The 25318-nt window shown below is 53.0% G+C and overlaps 2 protein-coding genes across 4 annotated transcripts; one reads left to right on the forward strand and one right to left on the reverse strand.

Annotated features, from left to right (window-relative positions):
• Positions 1-2028: 2028 nt before the first annotated feature.
• On the reverse strand, positions 2029-3724 carry LOC113626559 (tryptase-2-like). Of its 2 annotated transcripts, XM_027118311.1 has the most exons (6): positions 3674-3724; positions 3337-3397; positions 3032-3170; positions 2622-2887; positions 2306-2469; positions 2029-2232 (listed from the first exon to the last, which is right to left on the reverse strand). In XM_027118311.1, exons 2-6 carry the CDS (start codon positions 3395-3397, stop codon positions 2068-2070), a joined length of 795 nt encoding a protein of 264 aa, XP_026974112.1. In that variant the 5' UTR covers positions 3674-3724; the 3' UTR covers positions 2029-2067. The 2 variants fall into 2 exon arrangements, with proteins under 2 accessions (XP_026974112.1, XP_026974113.1); XM_027118312.1 differs by lacking the exon at positions 3674-3724 and having other exon boundaries at positions 2999-3170; positions 3337-3511.
• Positions 3725-21752: 18028 nt separating this feature from the next.
• LOC113626560 (tryptase-2-like) lies at positions 21753-23404 on the forward strand. 2 transcript variants are annotated; one of them, XM_027118313.1, is made up of 6 exons: positions 21753-21779; positions 22056-22116; positions 22284-22455; positions 22567-22832; positions 22985-23148; positions 23222-23404. In XM_027118313.1, the coding sequence occupies exons 2-6, from the start codon at positions 22056-22058 to the stop codon at positions 23384-23386; spliced, it is 828 nt and encodes a 275-aa protein (XP_026974114.1). In that variant the 5' UTR covers positions 21753-21779; the 3' UTR covers positions 23387-23404. The 2 variants fall into 2 exon arrangements, with proteins under 2 accessions (XP_026974114.1, XP_026974115.1); XM_027118314.1 differs by lacking the exon at positions 21753-21779 and having other exon boundaries at positions 21954-22116; positions 22284-22422.
• Positions 23405-25318: the final 1914 nt, after the last annotated feature.

Genomic DNA, 25318 nt, shown 5'->3' on the forward strand with positions numbered 1-25318 from the left:
GAAGTCATCACCCCAACAACAGATAGGAATGATCCCTGGTGGGACAGGGGAAGGAGGTTTCTTCGTAACATGTATGTATCCTTCAAGGGTTTACAGTGGGCATGCTCCACGTTTGTAATTAAAAATGATTCAAGACTAAGAGGAATAATGAGTAGCCTTGGCCCCTCCCCCATTACGTAGCTTCAAGTCAGAGTCGGAAGCTGGGGGAGAGCCTGTGTAGAGCCAGGGCCCTGGTCCCCAGGGCTCTGCTGGGTGGACCCTCAGTGCCCCTCGGTCCCCAAGTCTCGGCGGGGATGCAGGAACAGAGGCCGGTGGGGCTGGGGAAGGACTTGGAAACACAAAGGAAACTCTTACCTCAGTGGTTCTGGAGCCTCACCTGACATGGAAATCGGTTCTAGAGGATTAACGTCAAAGTATGTCTGTGTGTGTGAGTGCACACACATGTGCATGAGTGTATCTGTGCCTGTGTGTGCAACAATTCAAATCTTCAATCTGTAAACATAAACACCTCCAACTTTGCAAAGCCAACAAAACAATTTTCAGCAACTGTGGAAGACAAAGTGTTAATGCAGTCATTTCATTGAATACCTTAAAATGACGAAAAGAAACCGAGGACTCCAAGAGCCTCACTAACAAGGAGAAGCAGAGCTGCTGGAGGAAATGATCTGTTAGACAAACACAGGGAGTGTTCACCTCCCCTCACCCCAGGAATGAGATAAATGCAATCTGCAAAATGAAACAGCAAAAGGATGCTACTCGTTACAAGAATTTCAAATGCTGAATATGGATGATGCCTTTTGGCCACAGTGTAGTGTATGATACATTGATTTGATTATGTTTTGTGTATTACATGTATTACACTATGTGTCTTGTATCATGTTTACATTATTACACTTCGACACGATATATTACGTCTCACATTTGTATCCAGTGTGTTTCACATTGTGTCACGGTGTTGGATTCAAAGAAAACCAGAGCAACAGGGGAAAAGAGACCCCAGTACAGAACTGGGCGCCATTCCGAAGAAAGCAGGGACAAGTGGGGATTGTAGCCAAGGAGCAAGGGGTTGGTGGTCAGAGAATTTCCAAGAGGAGACAGCAGGTCTGGGGGAATTCTGTTTAAACCACCCTAAAGAGGCTTCTACTGACACATCCCAGGGAGATGAAACCTAGGGCGGGGAGAGAGGGGTTTTGATCAGATATCAAGGGAGATTGGGTACCAAGGGCAGGGGTTCTTGCTAAACCAACTCAGCAGGGTTCTTGGTAAAATGGGAGATAACCAGGAAGGGCACAGTTGGGCCCAGGAGAAGGTTCAGGAGCCTGACTAAAGTTTGATCAAGCAAAGAATCTCTGTCATTGGCAGTTATGAGGGGAGTGCTGTGATGTGCACAGGTAGGAGGAGACAGGGGAACAGCCTTTCTGGAAATGATGTAGCAACGCCCCCGGGGGTTGTCCGGGAATTTGCTCCAGAACACAATCACCAATAAGGAGACAGTGCTAGAATGCAGATCGAAAAGCAGCCTTGTTCATAAGTAGGAACACACTCCCAATAAAAGCCAGATGGGAGATAGGGGAAACAGGCGTGACTGTGAGATGAAATGAGACAATCGTGGGGGGTGCAGTCCTCTGGGGACTGAGATCTGACAATAGCAGGGGACGGCTCTTCCCTTTAGGAGATGTGTGCTCTATACAAGCCAGCATGCAGAGAAGTGGGCCTGGGTGCAAGGGGCAGGGCAGGGCCATCCCTACAGCAAGGCAGATGCTCAGGGCCCAGGGACCCACAGAGAGGGTGGCTGCACCTGGCTGGGCCCTGGACCCTTTCCTCTCCCTCAGCGACACCCACAGCCAGAAACACAGCGACGACCACATCTGCTTTCCATAATCTTTAATGAGCGTTAGTGCCCACTGCCCGCTCCCTGGGCTCGGGGCAGGGGCGTCAACAGGGGGTGCTCAGGGCAGGGGGCCAGGGAAGGTGGGGAAGGATGCCGCCTCAGCAGGAAGCAGCGGTGTGGGGACAGGAGGGGACTGACTTCTCCGCTGACCCAGGTGGCAACCCTGGGGACCGGGCTCAGGGCTCCTCGGGGACGTACTGGTGGATCCAGTCCAAGTAGTGCATGATGCGGGTGTAGATGCCTGGCCGGTTGGGCTGAGCACAGCCGTCGCCCCAGCTGACCACACCCGCCTGCAGCCAGGTGCCATTCACCTTGCAGACCAGGGGCCCTCCGGAGTCGCCCTGGGGAGGGGAGGGGTCAGCGGTGGCTGTGAGGCCTGGGCGGCTGGGGGCTGCAGGGGGACGTGAGACCCACCTGGCAGGAGTCCCTCTTGCCATTCCCGGCACAGAGCATGTCGTCCCGGACGATCGGGATGTTGTTCCCTGTGTACAGGCCAGTGTGGTATTTCATGTCACAGATGCTGTTTTCCACGACGGGGACCTTCACCTGCTTCAGGGGAAATGGCGGTGGCAGGGGTTCTGGGGGTGAGAGGAGAGGAAGGATGCTGCATCAGGAGAGTGTGGGATCACCGCCCTGAGCCGGCCGGTTGGGACCCTGTTCCCCAGAGGAAACCCCAGGTGGTGGAGCCGCGATGTGCCCAAGTCCCCCTCCAGCGGTCCCTGACACTCACGTCCCGTGTTCAAGTTGCCCCAGCCTGTCACCCAGCACCGAGTCCCTGGGCGAAAGGTCTCCGAGGCAGGGGGCAGGGTGACCGGATGGACGTGGCTGGAGATGTTCACGGGGTCCCCAAGCTCCAGCAGGGCGATGTCCGCTCCGTTCTCAACTATGTAGTAGTTGGGGTAGGGGATGACCCTTCTGATGGGCAACAGCTCGTCCTGGTAATAGAGGTGCTGCTCCCGCAGCTGCACCCTGAGGACTGTGGGGTCTTGGACTTGCCTGGGGAGAAAGAGGGCCACCTACTCAGGGGCTGAGCCACCTCCGGGACACCCAGGAGCGTGAGTAGAGCCCCAGGCCCACCCCTACCCGCCAGGCCCTGTGGAGACTCACGGTCCGATGCAGTGGGCCGCGGTCAGCACCCACCAGGGGTGGATCAGGGAGCCCCCGCAGAAGTGTTTCCAGTACTGGGTGCTGAATCTCAGGCTCACCTGCCAGGGCCACTTGCTCCCAGGGGCCTCCCGTCCCCCTACGATGCCTGCTCGCTGCAGGGCCTGGTCTGGGGCTGGGGCAGGAAGGGCCTTCAGGACACGACATGACCCAGCCATCGGGCTCAGCCCTTCCCTGTGCCAGCACCACCCTGGGCTTCTCTGAACCCACCCACCCATCCCTGGGCTTGTGGGGGGTGGGGTGAGGGGACAGAGACAGAACGGGCCCAGGGTCAGGGTCACCAGCGGCCGCATGGACCAGGCTCACCAGGAGGGTCAGCGCCAGCACCAGCAGATGGAGCATCTGGAAGGAGCGCGGAGGGGCAGCTGGAGCTTGGCTGGGGGTCTGTGGGGTTTGGGTTCTGTGGGGTGGGGTGTGTGTGGGGTGCGGGGTCTGCAGGGTGTGGGGTCTGCAGGGTATGGGGTGCAGGGTGTGGGGTGGAGGTGGAGTCGGGGCCCCTGGTGATCAGGGGCTCTGTCCAGGCCAGGGGGTCTGGGGCCTCAGTGCTCCGGATCTGAGGCTCGGCCACCCTGCTCCACAGTGACACCCAGATGTTGGGGTCCCGCTGGGGGTTCTCACCTCGGTGGGCCCAGCTGCTTTTGCCCAGCCCTCTCTCCCTGCCTCTTATCCTCACAGAGCAGGACAGGGTCAGGGGAGGGATGCTGGTCATCCAACCCAGAGGGAGGAAGTGGATGACTCAGACCCAGTGCCCGAGTCCCTCTGGCCGGGAAGGGGCCCTGCCACACATCCCTGCCCCCCACCCTGCGATGGCAGAACCGATTCCTCAGTGAGGTCAAATAACGTCCATCTCTGGGTGTTATCTGAGCAGTTAACTCTGCCATCAGTGGAAACTTATTATCTGGGGATCTGAGTGCCATCCGCAGAGGGAAGTGAGGGGGAGATGACAGGAGAGGCCAGTGCCAGCCTTCGCTGGACACTCCCCACCAGGCCCACCACCCCTGTCCCCGGTCCTGCAGTGCCAAGGCGACCACTGTACTTGTCCGTCCATCCGCCCCACCTCCTTACTCTCCCCTGAGCCTGCTGGTCACCCTTGGCTTCCAGCCCACTGCCCCACCTCAGGCCTCCCTCTAGCAGACGGTGCTCACTTATTCTCTCAACAAACTGGTCCCAGCGCCTCCAGGTGCTGCATCCGGGTCCCATGCACCGGATTGATGGAGATGGGACCCTAGGAGACCACGGTGGAGGAGGCAGGGACAACAGGTGACACCCTGGTGCCCAGGGCCCGCCAGGGGACTTGGCGGGGCTTAGGGAGCACAGAGGGCCGCACCTCCAAGGAAGGCTCTGATTGGCTCAGCCCTGGGAAGCAGACCAATCAGCAGCTCGAGGATGTGATTGCTCTGACTGGCTAACATTGGACCAACACCTGGCCAGACCGAAGGGGGTGGGAGGGGGCTAGGTGATGGGAAGGAGTTAACAGATCCCACATGGGTCCCCCTGAAGACCCTCTCAGGTGAGTATCCTTAGTACACAAGGACCACCTCCTCACTCTTGCAACCCAGTAATAACAAAAAGTTTAAGTCCCTCATATAAAATCAGTAATAACCAAATAAATAAACAATTCATTGAAGAAATGTAAATGACCATGTGCACATTAGAAAGATTTCACCTAGTTAATAACGAAAATGCAATATAAACTGAGCGATCATCTTGGGGGTCACGTTTGCAAGGTTTCTGAGACGCAGTTCCCTGTGTTGCAAGGTTGTGTCCCACGTGTCCCACGGGCTTGGGAAGAGATGCTGTTGACAAGTGGTGTCATCAAGGGCCTTAAAACAAGTGATCTCTTGACCTTACTGTGGATTTCTAACTGTGGAATGAGTGAGTAACAAGTGAAGGCCATGGGTGCATTCAGCTCCAGGGTAGCCCATGGGGAGGTCTCTGGCTGAGGCTGTGGTCTTTGGGGCCAGACACGGGGGTCCTGCTTCCCCAGGCGTCGCAAGCCACTGGCCTGAGGTGGGACCTGAAGTGAGAAGGGTCAGGGGGAGGACTCCCAGGGAGGAGCCTGGGAGATGCCCAGAGAGCCTCAGCCAGCCAGGGACAGGGGTACCCAGAGGAAAGTGGGGCTGGGCCACCCTTGGTGGGTGGGCTGCTGCCCTGGGGAGGAGGGACCTGGGGGGTGGGCCTCCCCAGGGGTGGGCTCTGGGGGTGACAGGGGGAGCATGGAGGAGATCAGAGTTGGGGGCATGTGTGTGTGTGTGGGGGACTGTCTTCTGTAGCCCTGGTGACAGCTGAGTAAAGGAAAGACCTATCCACCGAGGACATGGCCTGTGTCCCATGGCACTCATCTTCCAGGACAGGCACAGCCACCCTGCCAGCCATCTCAGAGAGAGAGATGCTCCTGTCCCTGGACTGTTGGCCCATATTCTCCAAACTACCTGGAGTTCAGGGTCCCTGTAACATCTGGGACAGTGTGAACAGAAGGACAGAGGACACAGCCAGCGCAGGACCCTCAGGGTCTCCACCAGGCATGCTCCAAGCGCTGTTCTCGTGAAAAGAAGAGATGAAGAGGCTCTGCTGTGTTGGGAGGGGAGCTCGTTCCGTGTGAGGGTAACGTGTGCTCCAGGCTGTCTCCACCTTTCCGAATCCAGCCCAGTGAGGTCAGTAAGGATCCTCCACCCAGGATACCTGCTTCCGGCCAAGATGGGGTTACAGGGGACATGTGCAACCCCCCCACTGTAGGCAGCTAGACACTGGGGAAAGTACGCGAAATAGTGGTTTCAGACATTGGGCAAGGGGCAGCGTGGGACTGCCCCTGAGAGAAGGGCAAAGGGTGAGGCGAGAGCCACAGTGACCACAGTGCACCTGGAGGCAGCTGTGAGGGGGTGGGGAGCCCCAGGCAGCCAGAACTCGTGAGGCCGCGAGCCAGGGAGGAGACACCTGCACACAGTGAGTTCCAGAGGCCCCCGGAGGGGTCCCCTGGGGTCCTGCCAGTGCTTGAGAGGAAAGCATCAACACCAGGAACAAGGTCAGGGACAAGAACCATCTGAGGGGAGCAGGCAGAGGATTCTGGGAGCTCACACAGGCCTGGGAACGTCTCATGGTCCCCCAGCTGATTGGAGAAACCTTGTGATACCTGGCTCTGGCCAAGTCCCATCAACTTAGCAGTGGAGTGAAGTTAGCACAAGAGGGACCGCTTCTCCAGACCCACCCTGACAAAGTTGACGAGCAAGGCTCAGAAGGATCTGGCAGATTCCAAATGACTTAATGGCATTCAGGAACACAGCCCCAAACGTTTGAAGTAACATAGCAAAATCCAGCCACCAACCATAGAGTGTGCACAAGGTCTGGCGTCCAATCAAACACTACTAGGCACGGTCACAAAAAGATGAATTCTGTATGACTCTCCTTGCATGAGGTCCTTAGAGATGTCAAATTCATAGAGACAGAAAGTAGCAAGTTGGGTGCCAGGGCTTGGGAATGGGGAGGGGGGTTGTTTAGTGGGATGGAGTTTCAGTTTTACAAGATGAAAAGAGTTCTGGAGATTGGTTTACCACAATGTGAATGTACTTTACTGAACTGTCACTGAAAAATGGTTAAGATGGTCAAGTTTATGTTATACGTATTTTGACACAATTTAAAAAAATAAGTTTTTAAAAATTACCAGGCATGAAAAGAAATTTTAAGAAAAGATGACCTGTAACCAGAAAAAAAGTCAGTCACTCTAAACAGATCCAAAAATGATGGCGTTCACAGGCAGGGATGCTGAAAGAGCTGTTACAAGTATGTTCAGGTAGAGGAAACGTGAGTGTGATGAGAAAAATGGAAGCTGTAAAAAGACCTGAATGAAACATCTAGACACAAACGATAAAATCTCTACATTGAAAACAATACATCCTAGATGGAGTTATTGACGGATTACACACAGAGGAAAAGAACAGTAAAATTGAAGACATACTAATAGAAACCATCCAAAATGAAGCACAGAGAGAAAAAGCCAGGAAAAAATTAACAGAATCACCTGGGAGTATTGAACAGTCTCTCATAAATTATCTGGGGCCCCGGAAGGAGAGGAGGAGGAATAAACTAAAATGATATTTGGGGAATTAATGGCCCTGAACTTTCCATATTCGGTGAAACTATAACCAGAGATCTAACCATCTCAATGAATCCCAAATAGAATAAACCTAAAGAAAAACATGCCAAAGCACGTCGTGTATTGCTGAAAGCCAGTGAGAGAGAGAGAAGATTAAAAACATCCCCAGGAAGAAAAACACAGTACACAGAAACAAAGACAGGGGACTTCCCCGGTGGCACAGTGGTTAAGAATTCGCCTGTCAATGCAGGGGACACGGGTTTGATCCCTGGTGTGGGAAGATCCCACATGATGCAGAGCAGCTAAGCCTGTGCACCACAACTACTGAGCCTGCGCTCTAGAGCCCACAAGCCACAACTACTGAGCCCACGTGCTCTGCAGCAAAAGAAGCCACCGCAATGAGAAGCCTACACACTGCAACGAAGAGTAGGCCCCGCTCGTCGCAACTAGAGAAAGCCTGTGAGCAGCAACGAAGACCCAAAGTAGCCAAAAAAAAAAAAAAAAAAAAAAAAAAATGGGGGGGAGTCATCGTTAAATCAGTAAAAAAAAAAAAAAAAGAAAAGAGAAAAAGAGACTATGTACATTGAGTTATTTAACCAGAGTAAATATCGTTCACAAAAGGAATGTGAAACAAAGTTTTTCAGTCAAACAATGGCCGAGAGACTCTATTGCCAGTGTACCTGCACTTCGAGCAATGTAAAAGGATGTTCTGGAGACAGTAGGATGTGATAGCAGAGGAAAACTCTACAGCTGGACAAAGTAAGACAAGCTCTGGAAATGGAAATGCCTGAATAAGAAGATATTTTTTTCTCATTTAAAAAACATTTAAAGGATAAAAGTTACTATTTTAAAGCAACAACTGACACAGTGTACCGTGTGGTTTATAGCCTACTTGGAGGTAAAGTATGTGACCACAGTAACACAAAAGATCTGCAGACATTTAAAGCCTATTGTTATGAAGCGAAGTTGTATGTGAAGTTGTATAATCATTTAAAAGTAACTAAAATTTTATTTTTTAGAGCAGTTTTAGGTTTACAGACAGTTGAGCAGAGAGTACAGAGTTCCGATACACCCGCCCCCCACAATTTTCCCATCATGAACATCTTGTGTTAGTGAGGTATATTGTTATCATTGATGAGTTGGTATTTTTTAAATATTTATTTTATTTACTTATTTAGGCTGTGCCAGGTCTTACTTACGGCATGCGGGGTCTTTAGTTGTGGCATGCGAACTCTTAGCTGTGGCTTGTGGGATCTAGTTCCCGACCAGGGAAACTTGGGCCCCCTGCGTTGGGAGCACAGAGTCTTACCCACTGGACCACCAGGGAAGTCAGTCCTGATGAGTCAGTATTGATACATTATTATTAACTAACATCCACAGTGGACATTAGGGTTCGCTCTTGGTGTTGTATATTTTATGGGTTTTGACAAATGCATAATGACATGTGTCCACCATTACAGTATCATACAGAAGCGTTTCACTGCACTAAAAAATCATCTGTGCTCCCCCGATTCATCTTTCTCTCCTGAACCCTTTGCAGCCCCTGATCTTTTTATTGTCTCCATAGTTTTGCCTTTTCCAGAATGTCTTAGAGTTGGAATCATATGTATGCAGTCTTTTCAGATGGGCTCCATTCACTAAGCAGTATACATTTAAGGTCTTTTCATGGCTTGAAAGTGCATTTCTTTTTTATTTTTGAATTTTATTTTATTTTTTATACAGCAGGTTCTTGTTAGTCAATATATGTCAATCCCAATCTCCCAATTCATCCCACCACCACCACCACCCCCTGCATTTCTTTTTATCACCGAATAGTCCACTGTCGAGATGGTCCACAATTTGCTTATCCATTCACCTACTGAAGACCCTTTGGTTGCTTCCAGTTTTTGGCAATTATGAATAAACCTGCTATAAACATCTGTGTGCAGGTTTTTGTGTGGACATAATTTTTCAACTCACTTGCGAAAATGAATACCTAGGAGCGTGATTGCTGGATCATAGGGTGAGAAACTGCTAAACTGTCTTCCAGAGTAGCTGTTCCATTTTGCATTCCCACCAGTAATGAACAAGAGTTCCTGTTGCTTCACATCCTTGCCAGCGTTTGGTGTTGTCAGTGTTTTTGATTTTTAGCCATCCTAATAGGTGTGTAGTGGTAGCTCATTGTTGCTTTAATTTGCAGTTTCTTAATGACGTATGATGTTGAGCATCTTTTCATGTGCTCATTTGCCATCTCTGTATCTCCTTTGGTGAGGTGTCTGGTTAGGTTTTTTGCCTATTTTTGTATTTGGATTGCCTGCTTTGTTATTGTTGAGTTTTAAGAATTTTTTGTATATTTGGACAACAGTCCTTTATGTGATTCATGTTTTGCAAAGATTTTCTCCCATTCTGTGGCTTGTCTTTTCATTCTTATAATTGTGTCTCTTACAGAGCAGAAGTTTATAATTTTTATGAAGTCCAACTTATCCATTTTTTTCCTTCATGGATCTTGCCTTTGGTATTGTATCTTAAAACTCATCACCAAACCCGAGGTCATCTAGATTTTTCTCCTATGTTATCTTCTAGAAGTTTTATATTTTTCATTTCACATTTAGGTCTATGATCCATTTTGAATTAATTTTTGTGGAAGGTCAGTGTTAAGATTCATTTTTTGCATGTGGACGAGCAATGTTGAGCACCATTTGTTGAAAAGCTTGTCTTTTCTCCATTGAATTGCCTTTGCTCCTTTGTCAAAGATCAGATGACTGTTCTATATGAGTCATTTTGGGGCTCTCTATCCTATTCCATTGATCTATTTGTCTATTCTCTCATCAATATTATCATAGCTTTATAGTAAGTCTTGAAGTTGGGTAGTGTCCGTCCTTTAACTTTGTTCTTTTTCTTCAATATCATGTTGGCTATTTCGTGTCTTTTGCTTTTCCATGTAAACTTTATTTATTTATATTTTTAAACTTTTTTTAAAAATTTATTTATTTATTTAACTTATTTTATTTTTGGCTGCATTGGGTCTTCATTGCTGCACGTGGGTTTTCTCTAGTTACGGCGAGTGGGGGCTACTCTTTGTTGCGGTGCATGGGCTTCTCATTGCGGTGGTTTCTCTTGTTGAGGAGCATGGGCTCTAGGCGCGCAGGCTTCAGTAGTTGTGGCTCACCGGCTCTAGAGCACAGGCTCAGTAGTTGTGGCATACAGGCTTAGTTGCTCCACGGCATGTGAGATCTTCCCGGACCAGGGCTCGAACCCATGCCCCCTGCATTGGCAGGCGGATTCTTAACCACTGCGCCACCAGGGAAGCCTCCACGTAAACTTTAGAATCAGTCTGTTAACATTCACAAAATAGCTTGTTGGGATTGGGATTGTGCTGGACCTATGATCAAGTTGGGAATGTTCGGCATCTTGATAACACTGTCTTCCTATCCATGAACATGGATATCTCTCCATTTATTTAGACTCCTGATTTCTTTCATCAGAACTGTGTTGTTTTCCTCATATAGATCTTGTACATACTTTGTTAGAATATTCCTAAGCACTTAATTTTGGGGAGTGTTAATGTAAATGGCATTGTGTTTTTAATTTCAAATTCCAATTCTTCACTTCTGGTATATAGCAATATATAAAATATAACAACTGACTCTGTAATATTAACCTACCCTGCAACCCTGTTACAATACCATATTAGTTCTAGGAATTTGTTTGTTGTCTATTCTTTGGGATTTTTCTAAATGGACAATCATGGCATCTTCAAACAGAGAAAATTTTATGTCTTCTTCCCAATCTGTACACATTTTGTTTCCTTTTCTTATCACATCATTGAGGACTCCAGTAAGATATTGACTGGAAGTTCTTCATTTCTGTTACAGTGTTCTTAATTTCTAGCATTTCCTTTTGGTTCTTCCTTAGAGTTTTCATCTCTCTGATTACATTACCCATCGGTTCTTGCATAGTGTTCACTCTTTCCATTAGAGCCCTTAGCATATTATCATAGTTATTTTAAGTTCTCAGTCTGATAGTTGCCAATCTCTGCCTTATCTGAGTCTGGTTTTATTACTTGCTTTATCTTTTCAGACTGTTTTCCTTGCTTTTAGCATGCCTTGTGATTTTTTTGGTGGAAACTGGCTACAGTGTACTGGCTAATAGGAGCCGAGACAAATAGGTCTTTAGTGTGAGGATTTGTGTTTACCTGGCTGGAGTTGGGGTGTGTTGACTGTTTGTGAGGCTTCAAATTCCTCTGGTGTCCTGGTCCTTTCTCTTCTGTTGCCTTTGGTTTCCCTAGAAGCTCCTCCTTAAATAGAGCTTGTGTCCACAGCCCTCTCAGTTGTGATCCAGTGTTATTATGCTGGAGCCCTGTTGATTGGGTGGGGGAAAGGTTCAATAATCCCATGAGTAAGTCTCAGTTTTTTAGTGGGCTTACAGGAAGGCTGGAGGGGACTGAGTGGCCTACCTGTCCTTCCCCAGGTCTGGTGAAGTGGTTTTCCTTGAGGGCAGGCTTCTGTCACAGACAACAGAAAGCTCTGGGTGCATTTCTAGTTGATTATTTCTGCTCTCCCTGCTTGAAACCTGAAGGCTTTTTTTCTTGGATCTTCTCCCTGAGAGCCTGGTGCAGCTCCTGCAGGAAACTCTCATCAAAGTGCAAGCACGCCCAGGACTGGTGCCCCAGGAAGTTTTAATGCCCAAGCTTCCAGGCTCAGTGTCCAGCAGCCACTCTGCACGTGTTCTCAGGCTCTGAAGCTTCTGCTCAGTGGGAGCTTCTCTGTAATCATCTGCCTGTCCAGTTTGGGGACAGAGGTTTGCCCTGTGACCTAGATTCTCCCATGGGACTTCACTTGGCCTTCAGTTTGTTCTTCACTTTCTTGTTGTGAGGATGGAAATCATGACTTCCAAGCTCTTTATGTGTCAGAGCAGAAACCGGAAGTCTATAGATGTATATTTTTCTGAGATAACGCTAATATACAACAGAATTCACAGACTGTGAGACTCCAGTTCAATGAAGTGTGACGATTGTAACACCTGTGTGACCACCACCCAAAACAAGACATATCGCCTGGAAGGTTTCCTCACGTCTCCTTCTAGTCAAGACCCTCCTCCACCACCCTCAGAGGCAGCCGCTGTCATGATTTTTGTCACTGTGGGTTAGTTTTGCTGATTCTAATGCTGCACATGGAAGTGTCACATGTGCCGTGTGGATGTCCTCTGCTCAGCGGAACGATGCTGAGTTCCACCCAGCTGGTTGTGTGCATATGGAACTGACTCCGTTCTGTGGGTGAGAAGAACTCCATGGTACTGAAGATACTCTCCTGTTTTGTATAGAAGCTTCATTGTGTCAACACCCCCGTTTCACATAAACCCATCGTGAATTAAGTTTTGTGTCTGGTGTAAATGGGGCCCCAGTTTCACTTCTTCCCACACGCTTATCTTATCAGCCCAGCACCATTGATCGAAAAGGCCACCCGTTCCCCATTCAATATCAGTGACATCGTGGTCGTGAATCAAGTGGTCCTGCAGTTCTGGGATCTATATCTACTCTGTTCTGTTCCTTTTATCTTTGTGTGCATCCTTCCCCAATGCATGGTCTTGGTTATTACAGCTCTAGAGTATGTCTTGATGTTGGAGAGGATGAGTGAGCCATCTTTGTCTTTTTCCTCTAAATTTTCTTGGCTATCCCAGGTCCTTTCCCTTTTCGTATTAACTTTTGAATCAGACTGTCAATCTCTGCAAGAGGTAGGGCCGCTGGCATATTGATTTGGATTGCATGAGGCTATAAATCAAAATGGATCTAATTGATATCTTAACAATCCAGAAACATGACACATCTCTCTTTAGGGCTCTTAAAATGTCTCTCGGCGACGTTTTGTACTTTTTGTTGTATTGACTTTGCACACCTTTCTTTAAATGTATCATTAGTGGGTTTTTTTTTTTAATTCTATAGGAAATTGTTTTGTGTTTTTTATTTTCCAATTACTGGTGGATGATATTTAGAAATACAGTAATTTTTGCATATTGATTTTGTGCCTCACAGCCTCGCTGAATTCACTTATTCTGGTGTTTGCAGAAGATTTTTGTTTTTCTATGTATGTGATCGTGTCACCCACAAGTAAAGTGGATTTATTTCTGCCGCGAGCTCAGCTCCGTCCGGAGTCCTGCAGTTTCCCGCGTGTCCACCAGAGGGAGCGCCTGGCTTGAAAAGCAGAGGCCCCGTAGCACCTGCCGGGCAGGGCTGGACAGATGCTGGGACAGGAGGGACTCGACGCCCGGCCACCCCTTACCTGCCCACTGGGTCGCGGTCGCAGAGTGGAGGTCCGACTGCAGCTGCGTCCCTGGCCTGGGACCTCCGAGGAGCAGGCGGCACTGCGCGTGGGCGTGGGAGGTGGACAGCTGGACCTGGAGTTCTGGGGTCTGCAGACTCTTCTACGTGTGACCTTGGCCTCAGTTCCCACGGGGAGAGGATGATGAGCTGGGCCGGACTCAGGGCTGCTGCACTGGTTCTTCCTCCAGGCCCAGCCTGTGGTCTGCGCCCTCCCTGCCAGGAAGGGTCATGGGTCAAGGGTCAGAGGGCGGGAGGGCAGGAGAGCCTGGGATGTGGGTCAGTTAGGGTGGCCAAAGCCCTCACTCAGTTCACCACACCACCTGCAGTCAGGTACTGGCCGACCAAAGGTCCTTCAGGTTGTCCTGGGGGCAGGGTGGGGTTAGGACCAGGATGCCAGGGAGTCAGGGAGTCCCCATCCTCTGCCTCGCATGCCTGGGCTCGCCTGGCATGCCTCCCCAGGCCGTGGGGACACAGCATGTCTGGCCAATTGGGGCTGCCCCCTGGGCCGGGTATTCCTGGCTGGTGGTCTCTGCGGGACAGTGGGGGAGGCTCTGGTGTAGGGGACAGGCTGTAGGGAAAGGGGGGCAGCAGCCCTGTGCTGTGGAGTTACCCAGATACAAGTCCACACATGGGACCCCAGGCACCGACTCACAGTGTGGATTGCACACTGAGCCCTTGGTGACTTACTACAAAGATGCAGTAACCATGAGAGTGTGGTATTAATGGAGGGTAATGTACAGATCAATAGAACAGTAGCCCAGAAAAAGACCCACACGTAAATGGTCACTAGTTTTCAAGAGAGGGTAAGTGTGGCCTTCTTAACAAATGTTTCTGGAACAACTGTGTCACCTGTGTGGGAGAAGACAAGAGACTTGATGCTCGACTTGTAATTCATTCCAAATGGATCTTACACTTAAATGTAGAAATTAAAACTGTAAAACACCCAGAAGAAACCATAGCAGAAAATCCTCATGACCTGAAGGAAGGCAGAGGGGACTCAAAAAGCACTGAAAGAAACAAAAAATTGGTAAATGGGACTTTGCCAAAATTTAAAACTTACACTTAGAGTGACACTGTTAAGAAAATGAAAGTACAATCCCCTAACTGGAGAAAAATATCTGTAATGCACGTATCTGATAAAGGACTTGCATCCAGATTTAGAAAGAAAGGAGGGAGGGGAGAGAACTCTTACAACCCTCTGAGACAACACCCAACATGATTTAAATGGGCAACAGCTTGTGTAGATACTGCCTCAAAGATGAACCACAACCAAGAAACACCTGCTCACCCATCGGGAAAGTGCAGATGGAAGGAGACGCTGCCACACACCCTCTGAAATGCTGGAAAGTCACGGGCTCTGCCCACAGTCTCCCCCACCTTCCTCTGAGCCGTGCAGTCCAAAGCCTGGGCTGGGCAGATTCGGGTGGGAGTTGTGCTCGCCCGAGAGGGGGTCACGCTGCAGAGAAGAGGCGAGGGTGCTGCTGAGCGAAAAGGCTTGTGCTCGGGAGAGAGTAACGGGTGGGAGATGGTGACACGTGAGCACTACCCAAACAAGTTGAGGGATTAGGGACTGGAACCGGGTTTCACCTGCCAGAGAGGGCTGCCGGCAGGTGAGGGGATTGCAGTAAACCCCGCAGTGTGGAACTGGGACTGGGGAGAGCTGGTGGTTTCAATATAGATACTGAACTGTAGATGTGAGGTGTGGGAGCCCGTGTGTGCTCACGTGTCAGCCCGTGTGCGCATTCCCTAGCTACATCCCGGGAAACCCCAAGAGCCTCAGCGTCACCCGTCACAAGGTTCGGTTTCTAAGCACCATTTGCCCCCGAGGCGCTGGGCTCCCTGGAGAAGTGACGGGAGGGGCCTGGAATCCTCTTGTTCAGGGAAACATTCAAAGAGAGCTGAGACCTCCACAAAAAGACTTGAACAGCACCGTTCACAGCAGCTCCATGTTCATGCCCCCAACAGGAAACAGCAAGAAGTCCCCCCCCAGGTGCGAGATGAACATCCTGAGGTGCAGTCCTGCTACCCAAGTGCAGACAAGGCAGGACAACCCACCGTTCACGAGTGTTTGGAACCACCTCCCTGGGTACCAGGTGCTGCCTGGGTCACCCTAGGACTGAGTGGGACCGTGAGACTAAGGGCTAAGGGGCCACACAGGGCATGCACTCTGTTGATGAAGTCAGTTCCCATGGGGTGTAGGGAGTAGTCTCCACACTGCCGTCCAGGCTGGACGTGAGCAGCCGAGGGACGGGATGGGGACCCGAGGGAGCCAGCTTCTCGCCTGGGTGGGAGGTTCCAGATCAGCAGGGGTGGAGGCTGGAGTGACCCCTGTGCTGGTGCATCCAAGGTGGAGATGTGAGTCTGAAGTAGAGTGCAGCTTCACGTAGACGCAGGGGGATGCGTATAAAGTTACCATGGCTACGAGGATACACACCAGTCAGTATACACACAGCCTTGCTCTGTCAGCCGTGGGGGCCTGAGGGCAATGACACCCCAAGAGCAACGAGCACATCCCGTGCCTGGATCTGGGTCTCTAAGTCCTCCTGCAGTAAAGGGAAGTGGTCTCCTCGGAGAAATGATGCTGGGACCGATTCTGGGACTGAGGCAGGAAATACACCAAATGAGCCTGGAGACTCTGTCCCAGCCCAGAGGGGCCCAGGGAGATGAGACAATTAAATGTCAAGTGGGGCCTGGACAGGGGGCCTAGGACAGACAGAGGACACTAGGGGAAAAGTAAGGAAATGTGAATAAACTATGGACTTTAGTTAAGTAATGCATCATATTGGTTCATCATTTTAACAAATGACTCATACCAATGGAAGATGTTAACAAGAGAGGAAGGGACTTCCCTGGTGGTCCAGCGGTTAAGACTCCGCGCTCCCAGGGGGCCTGGTTTCGATCCTTGGTCAGGGAACTACTAGATCCCACAGGCATGCCACAACTAAGAGTTCGCATGCCACAACTAAGGAGCCCTTGAGCTGCAACTAAAGAGCCTGCCTGCTGCAACTAAGACCCAGCAAAACCAAATAAAACAAAACAAAACAAGAGAGGAGCTTGGATGAGGAATACACGGGTGCATCTACACTAACGTTGAAATTTTTCTATAAATCTAAACTTGTTCTAAAAAATTACATTAAAAAAAAAGAAATACAGAATACAGTTTGAGGCCCAGACTGAGTCCAGTGGAGATAGCTCAGGCCCTGTGACTGGAGTCTCTGTGCCAGCTCGCCCCCCTGCCCAGTGTCCCTGTCCCCAGGTCCCGTGGTCTCCATCAGTCAGGCACAGCACCAGCTGCCCAGCTGCCCTTCCTAACCGTCCTCTGTGCGGCCAGGGCCTGATGACAGAGCTGATTAGGGCCTCTGGGAGGGGCCGGGACTTTCCTGCCCCTCCCTCCTTCCTGCCCCAGCTCCCAGCCCGGCTCCTAAGCACACGCTTGGGGTCCCTCTGAGATCTTCTAGGTCAGCCACCCCCTCTTAGGTGGGGGGAAACTGAATCCCGGGGTAGGGTGGAGAACTGCCTGATGATCCACAGGGTGGGGGAGGGGGGCACAGACTTGTCTCCTTCCCGCCAGCACCAGGCCTGGAGCCGTGGCTAAAAAGCGCATGCTCCACGTTTGACCCGGTGACAAATACGCATAAGGATGACAGTGACACCACTTCTGTGTACGGGGCCTGCGCTGAGCCTGTGAGGACCACACACCTGAGAGGGTGGCCTTGGGGGAGGGGACCTGTCCCCATCAGCCAGGCACAGGGTGGGGGAGGGTGGAATCGGAGCCCAGGCTGCCCCTCCTAGGGCCCAGGAGGCCTGGGGTCACCCTGTGTGGAGGGCGGAGGCAGGTCTGGAAAGACCCAGGTCCTCTGACTCTGGGACTCCCAGGGCCATCCCTGGGTCCCACTTCAGGGCCCTCACCTGTCCCAGCTCAATTCACTCCAGCACTGGGGACCCCACTCCCCACCTGCACCCCATCGCATATGTGGGGGGCAAAAGGATGGCCCCTCCAAGATGTCCTCATCCTAATGCCCGGAACCTGTGATCCTGCCAGTTTACAGGGCTTCGCAGATGTGCTTCTGGTGATGAGATGGGAGGTTACCCTGGGTTACCTGATGGGCCCAATGTCATCATGTGAGTCCTTAAAAATCACAGACTCTTCCCCAGCTGTGGTCAGAGGAGCCAGGAAGAAGGCTGCAGTGTCAGAGAGCTGCACCACGTGGCTTTGAAGATGGCAGAGGAGCCAGGAGCCCAGGAACGCAGTGCCTCCAGAGGCTGCAAAAGTGAGGAGACACATTCTCCCCTGGAGCCGCCAGGAAGAGCACAACCTGCCGACACTTGACTTTAGCCCAGGAGACCCATGTCAGACACGTGACCTCCAGAACCATAGGGTAATAAATGTGTCGGTACACGACAAAGTTTGGTAACTCCTTCCAGAGGCCATGGGAAAGGAGCACACCACACTCCCCGCAGGGCTTCCTACCTGCAGGGCTCAGGCCTGCTGCCTGGAAGAAACGTCACAGGCACCCATGATCCGCTGTGTAATCTGGGTGGGATGGGGGAGGTGGCAGCACAAACTGAAAATGCAGGGCCCCTTGTTAAAAAATTATTCCAGATCCCAAAACGGTGACAGCAGAGCAGTGAGTGGGCACGAGGCCTTCTGAGTGTGGGGCTCCAGGTGGTGGCACAGCCCACGGGCCAATGAGGCCATCCTGGCACTGTTGTGTGGTCCCCTGGATGTGGTCTCTGTGACATGGTGCTGTTTCTGTCCCCATATGAAGGCAAGCAGGCGGAGGCACAGGGAGGGGCATCCTGGCCCCAGCGATGCCCTCCTGGCCTGGGGCGGTCTCTGCAGCCCATAAGCCTGGGGCCCCGGAGTGCAGGGCCCTGAGCACCCAGGTGCCATCCCCTAGGGAGGATGCTGGTTCAGCTTGGCCCTTCTCTGGGGTAGAAGCGCCCCCGAGCCCTGCCGCCCCTTTCCAAGGCCCAGGGTGCCCCCGACATAGAGAACCCACAAAGCGGGGGCGCTGCTTGCCTCAGATCTTGCTCCAGTTAGGAGCTTCCTCCGGGAGGCCACCATCTGCCCATCCTCGGGGGGAGCAGCCTGACGCCGGGAGGGGGGCTGGGGCTGGGGCTGTGCCATGACCCTCTCCTTCTCCCTCCCCCAGGCTGCATCCTGCTGTGACTCGGTCTCTACTGAGTGACCCTGGGATCCGCCAGGGCAACAGCAGCCTCTTCCAGCCATAGAATAGCTGCAAGGGCTCGCTCAGGATGGGGAACCCCGGGGCCCTCAGCACCCACCTTGCCCGATGGACCCTGGCCCTCCCTACTCTTTGTCCTAACGTTCCGGGAGCCCATCTGCAGGGACCTTTGTCTCCAGCCCTCAGCACCCCAGGCTCTTTCTCCTGCCACCACCCCCTGCAGTGACTGATCCCCCTCCATCTGGCTGGGCAGGGTCCTGGTGGTCAGATCCATCAAGGGCCATCTGCACAGAGGCGGATCCTGAGAGAGCAGAGCCCTGGGGCCTGAGTTTGGTTGGGGTCTGTGAGGGCACAGGGCCAAGAAGGAGGGCAGGAGGGGTCTGGAGAGGGCCAGGTGCCCCTCCCCCTGCCCTGTGGTCACCCTCAAAGGCCTGCCAGCAGCGGGAGCATCAGTGTGCTCGCCTGGTCACTCCGAGGCCCTCACGTTCTCCCACCAAACTGTGCAGCCATGGCTGTCAGTGGGCGCGTTCCGATCCAGATGAGAGGATGCTGCAGGAGACGCAGCCAGTGTGGAGGGGGGGCAGGGGGTAGATTTAGAGCCTAGGCCTGGGATCCTGGTGTGGCAGGAGCTTGCCTTCAAGACTAGACAGGGGGGACTTCCCTGGTGGTTCAATGGTTAAGAATCTGCCTGCCAATGCAGGGGACACAGGTTCGAGCCCTGGTCTGGGAAGATCCCACATGCCGCAGAACAACTAAGCCCGTGTGCCACAACTACTGAGCCTGCGCTCTAGAGGCTGCGAGCCACAACTACTGAGCCCATGTGCCACAACTACTGAAACCCACACACCTAGAGCCCATGCTCCGCAACAAGAGAAGCCACTGCAATGAGAAGCTCGCACACTGCAATGAAGAGTAGCCCCCGCTCGTCGCAACTAGAGAAAGCCCACACGCAGCAATGAAGACCCAACACAGCCAACAATAAATAAACTTATTAAAAAAAAAAGACTAGATGGGGGTTGAGCACGCAGAGAATGAATTCATGTGCTGGCTTCTGCCTGGGGACCTCAGACACTCAAAAGAGCATCACTCTCACCATTAAAAGAAAACAAAAAGTCAGACAAACTGCAAGCTCACAGCTTTTCTTGAAGTCTCAGGAACTGGGGCTGCAGGGCAAACAACCAACCTGAAATCCAAGGCAAGAGAGAGACAGCACGGGGCTCGCTCTCTGGGAAGTGACAAAGAAGAACCCACGAGCCCAAGAGCTGGCTCTTTGAAAAGAAGCAAAGTGGATTAAACGTCATCCAGACTATACTAGAAAAACAGAGAGAAGACACAAACCCCAACGCCCGGAAGGAAAGAGGGGCGTCATTGCAGACCTGCGACATGTCCAACCGATAATAAACATTGTCAATAATCCGTACCCAGAAATTTGAATTGAACTAAGTCCTTGAGAGATACAAACTACCACAAAAACACTTAAGAAGAAATAGATACACTGAGTAGTCCTATGTCTATTTTTAAAATTGAATTTCTAGCCCCCCCCTCCCAACTGCCCAAACAAAACTTCAAACCCAGGTGGTTTCACTGGTAAATCTACCAAACATTTAAGGCAGAAATAACATCAAACCTACATAATTTATTTCAGAAAATAGAAGAGGAAGAAACGCTTCCCAAATGATTTGATAAGGTCAGGACTACTCTGTCTACCAAAATTAGACAAAGACGTTATAGAAAGGAAACTACAGACCAATATCCCTTATCAACATAGATACAAGAATTAAACAAAATATTAGCAAATTGAATGCAGAGAAATACAAGGGAGATAATACATCATGACCAAGAGGAGTTTTGATAAGAAAACCAAACAGAGACATTATAAGAAAAGAAAACCACAGACCAGCATCTGTCCTATAAAGAGACACCAAAATACTTAATACAATTTTAGCAAATTGAGTTCTTAAGAATATAAAAAGAATGACAGATCATGGCCAAGTACAATTCATTGCAGGAATATAAGGTTAGTTTAACATGTGAAAATCAATCAAGGTAACTCACCATATTAACAAACTAAAACAGCAAAAGTATTATCGCTTCCTTAGATGCAGAGAAAGAATTTTACAAAATTCAACACCCATTTGTGGCGAACAGAAATTCTCAGCAAACTAATCTCAACAGTGCGCTCTAGTTAAAATGCGCGGAACTGGAGAAAGCCTGAAATAGACGTACACAAGGCCAGGTGATTTGTGAGAAAGATGACAAGGTAATTCAGTGGGTAAAAGGATGGTTTTTTCAAAAATGTGTTAAAACAGCTAGACACCTTGATGGGAAAATCAGAGCCTGGGTCTGACCTAATATCATACACAACTCAGAGACTCAGAGATGTCCACAGCCAGACAGAGCATTGCTCACACCCCAGACAAACTGCAAATCAACACACTTTCTTGATCCCATTAGAGACCCGAGGTTACAGGGCAAACAGCTGACACAAAATCTGGAGGGGGCAGGGCTGAGCACTTGGTCACCTGGGACGGATTCTGCTATAGCCAGGGACAGGCGGGCCCCAGAGCCAGGTTGGTGTCCTGGGTGGGGACAGGGCAAGGCTCCCTTAGGGCACAGGAGGAGCCACTTGGGTGGCGGTGTCGGGGGAAGCAGGGGTCCAGGATGCCGTAGGGTGAGGAGGTGGGCTGGAGGCCCTGGGTGACGAGCAGGCCCAGGGGAGAGTAAGGAAGTGGGGTCGATGGACGGACAGGGACAGTGGTGCTGGGTCTGGTGGGGAGTGTCCAGCGAAGGCTGGCACTGGCCTCTCCTGTCATCTCCCCTTTACTTCCCTCTGCCTGTCCCTCTGCTGATGGCACTCAGATCCCCAGATAATAAGTTTCCACTGATGGCAGAGTTAACTGCTCAGATAACACCCAGAGATGGACGTTATTTGACCTCACTGAGGAATCGGTTCTGCCATCGCAGGGTGGGGGGCAGGGATGTGTGGCAGGGCCCCTTCCCGGCCAGAGGGACTCGGGCACTGGGTCTGAGTCATCCACTTCCTCCCTCTGGGTTGGATGACCAGCATCCCTCCCCTGACCCTGTCCTGCTCTGTGAGGATAAGAGGCAGGGAGAGAGGGCTGGGCAAAAGCAGCTGGGCCCACCGAGGTGAGAACCCCCAGCGGGACCCCAACATCTGGGTGTCACTGTGGAGCAGGGTGGCCGAGCCTCAGATCCGGAGCACTGAGGCCCCAGACCCCCTGGCCTGGACAGAGCCCCTGATCACCAGGGGCCCCGACTCCACCTCCACCCCACACCCTGCACCCCATACCCTGCAGACCCCACACCCTGCAGACCCCGCACCCCACACACACCCCACCCCACAGAACCCAAACCCCACAGACCCCCAGCCAAGCTCCAGCTGCCCCTCCGCGCTCCTTCCAGATGCTCCATCTGCTGGTGCTGGCGCTGACCCTCCTGGTGAGCCTGGTCCATGCGGCCGCTGGTGAGTCCTGACCCTGGGCCCGTTCTGTCTCTGTCCCCTCACCCCACCCCCCACAAGCCCAGGGATGGGTGGGTGGGTTCAGAGAAGCCCAGGGTGGTGCTGGCACAGGGAAGGGCTGAACCCGATGGCTGGGTCGTGTCGTGTCCTGAAGGCCCTTCCTGCCCCAGCCCCAGACCAGGCCCTGCAGCGAGCAGGCATCGTAGGGGGACGGGAGGCCCCTGGGAGCAAGTGGCCCTGGCAGGTGAGCCTGAGATTCAGCACCCAGTACTGGAAACACTTCTGCGGGGGCTCCCTGATCCACCCCTGGTGGGTGCTGACCGCGGCCCACTGCGTCGGACCGTGAGTCTCCACAGGGCCGGGCGGGTAGGGGTGGGCCTGGGGCTCTACTCACGCTCCTGGGTGTCCCGGAGGTGGCTCAGCCCCTGAGTAGGTGGCCCTCTCTCTCCCCAGGCAAGTCCAAGACCCCACAGTCCTCAGGGTGCAGCTGCGGGAGCAGCACCTCTATTACCAGGACGAGCTGTTGCCCATCAGAAGGGTCATCCCCCACCCCAACTACTACATAGTTGAGAACGGGGCGGACATCGCCCTGCTGGAGCTTGGGGACCCCGTGAACATCTCCAGCCACGTCCATCCGGTCACCCTGCCCCCTGCCTCCGAGACCTTTCGCCCGGGGACTCAGTGCTGGGTGACAGGCTGGGGCAACTTGAACACGGGACGTGAGTGTCAGGGACCGCTGGAGGGGGACTTGGGCACATCGCGGCTCCACCACCTGGGGTTTCCTCTGGGGAACAGGGTCCCAACCGGCCGGCTCAGGGCGGTGATCCCACACTCTCCTGATGCAGCATCCTTCCTCTCCTCTCACCCCCAGAACCCCTGCCACCGCCATTTCCCCTGAAGCAGGTGAAGGTCCCCGTCGTGGAAAACAGCATCTGTGACATGAAATACCACACTGGCCTGTACACAGGGAACAACATCCCGATCGTCCGGGACGACATGCTCTGTGCCGGGAATAGCAAGAGGGACTCCTGCCAGGTGGGTCTCGCGTCCCCCTGCAGCCCCCAGCCGCCCAGGCCTCACAGCCACCGCTGACCCCTCCCCTCCCCAGGGCGACTCCGGAGGGCCCCTGGTCTGCAAGGTGAATGGCACCTGGCTGCAGGCGGGTGTGGTCAGCTGGGGCGACGGCTGTGCTCAGCCCAACCGGCCAGGCATCTACACCCGCATCACGCACTACTTGGACTGGATCCACCAGTACGTCCCCGAGGAGCCCTGAGCCCGGTCCCCAGGGTTGCCACCTGGATCAGCGGAGAAGCCAGTCCCCTCCTGTCCCCACACCGCTGCTTCCTGCTGAGGCGGCAACCTTCCCCACCTTCCCTGGCCCCCTGCCCTGAGCACCCCCTGTTGACGCCCCTGCCCCGAGCCCAGGGAGCGGGCAGTGGGCACTAACGCTCATTAAAGATCATGAAAAGCAGATGTGGTCGTCGCTGTGTTTCTGGCTGTGGGTGTCGCTGAGGGAGAGGGAAGGGTCCAGGGCCCAGCCAGGTGCAGTCACCCTCTCTGTGGGTCCCCGGTCCCTGAGCAAATGCCTTGCTGTGGGGATGGCCCTCACCCTGCCCCTTGTGCCCGGGGCTGACTTCTCTGCACACTGGCTTGTGTCTCTTTTTGGTGAGTGGCATCGTGGTTTCGGGACAGATAAAGAAACACGGGCCATTTAGATGATTCTCAGGGCACCAGGTACCCAGCAATGGGGTCAAGGGCCGGAGCATCACCCCCCTCAGCCAGGTCCCTCCATTTTGCTTTTGCAGCCTGTCCCCTCCCCCAGCGCCACCCCACCCATCCCAAGACCAACAACCAGGACTACCCAGCCCAGGGGATGGCCCCCGGGGAGGGCTGGCAGGCAATCCCTGGCATGCGAGGCTGAGGATGGGGACTCCCCGACTCCCTCTGCCTCCAGGATGACCTGGAGGGCCTCTAGTTGGCCAGGGGCCAGGTCTTGACTGCAGGCGGTGTGGTGAACTGGATAGGGGCTGTGCTCCGCATCCTTGTTTCTACACAGAAACTAGTCAACTGTCCCATCCTCCTGCCCTCTAACCCTTGACCTATGACCCCTCTCTAGCAGGGAGATTGCAGGCCAGAGGCTGGGCCTGGGGGAAGAACCACTGCCGCAGCCCTGGGTCCGGCCCAGGTCAGCATATTCTCCCTGTGGGAACTGAGGCCAAGGTCACATGCAGGAGAGTCTGCAGACCCCATCACTCCAGGTCCAGCTGTGCCCCGCCCCGAAGCCCACACCAGGGCCGCCCACTCTGGGAAGCCCTGCAGTTCCAGGAGCCTCCACCAGAGGGAGCCCTGGCACCTCCTGTGAGGGGCTGGGCAGGTGGGGAGTGGGGGAGGGGCTGGGCAGGTGGGGAGTGGGGGAGGGGCTGGGTGCAGCCCTGGGCCCTATGCTGGGGACTCACTGCCCACCCGTGTCAGAGCAAATAGGCCCCGGCCTCAGCCAGGTAGAGCCCTGGATGGCACCTCCCACCACCTAGCCCAGCCCAGAGGCAGCTGAAGAGCGTCAGGGGCCTGCCGTCCCAGTGTCACTGGGCTCCTGCTTTGCTGCATGGAGAGAAGGGCTTGGACCCTAACCTGAAGCCAGCTCTGGGTTGGGTACAGCCCCCCATTGTGTTCACAGCCACGGTCTGTGAACTTGTGGAGGATCACAAGTTCTATCCTGACCCAGCCCCCTTCTGTACCTGCTCTCACGGGGAAGGGGTGACTGGGGGTCTGTGCACTAGGGCTGCGGCCGAGAAGCCAGCAGGGCGTGGGGCGGGTCTAGGGTCAGAGCCTTCAGGTAGGCAGACAGCAGAGAGGGGGGTGGCCCCTGCAACCCCAGGTGACTGCCCAGCTGGGAAGCGCTCCCACGGGGGCCTGCCCCCTGCTCCCACAGCACCCATTCCTGCTGGAAGCCCTGGCAGAAACTTGTTCCTAATTGGATCAGTCCTTGTTTCTCCAGTGTGTGAATGATATCACATAGTTCTGGCTGCCAAGATGAGCTCTACTTTTCCAGGGAAGGAGGGCTTTCTATCTGCGATCTGCCCAAGTTGGGGGGGGGGGGAGCCTGCAGGAGGGCTTTGTGGAGCCCCGTGCTGCTGCTGGTGGTGGAGGCATCACCCAGGTTGGCCCTCACCAAGGCCATGGGCTTGCCACCTACCCACGTGAGGGA

Source organism: Aethalodelphis obliquidens, unplaced genomic scaffold (assembly GCF_003676395.1).
Source record: "Aethalodelphis obliquidens isolate GAN/ISIS:26980383/991018 unplaced genomic scaffold, ASM367639v1 scaffold18, whole genome shotgun sequence".
In the NCBI taxonomy this organism is placed as follows: domain Eukaryota; kingdom Metazoa; phylum Chordata; class Mammalia; order Artiodactyla; family Delphinidae; genus Aethalodelphis; species Aethalodelphis obliquidens.

What these genes read in the sequence shown, in the direction of transcription:
- LOC113626559 (XM_027118312.1), bottom strand. Translation starts at nt 3,397, where the DNA reads ATGCTCCATCTGCTGGTGCTGGCGCTGACCCTCCTGGTGAGCCTGGTC. An exon ending in GGGCAACTTGAACACGGGAC is followed by an intron (nt 2,470 to 2,621) that starts GTGAGTGTCAGG and finishes TCTCACCCCCAG; the next exon opens with AACCCCTGCCACCGCCATTT. An exon ending in GCAAGAGGGACTCCTGCCAG is followed by an intron (nt 2,233 to 2,305) that starts GTGGGTCTCACG and finishes TCCCCTCCCCAG; the next exon opens with GGCGACTCCGGAGGGCCCCT.
- LOC113626560 (XM_027118313.1), top strand. Translation starts at nt 22,056, where the DNA reads ATGCTCCATCTGCTGGTGCTGGCGCTGACCCTCCTGGTGAGCCTGGTC. An exon ending in CCTGGTCCATGCGGCCGCTG is followed by an intron (nt 22,117 to 22,283) that starts GTGAGTCCTGAC and finishes TTCCTGCCCCAG; the next exon opens with CCCCAGACCAGGCCCTGCAG. An exon ending in GGGCAACTTGAACACGGGAC is followed by an intron (nt 22,833 to 22,984) that starts GTGAGTGTCAGG and finishes TCTCACCCCCAG; the next exon opens with AACCCCTGCCACCGCCATTT.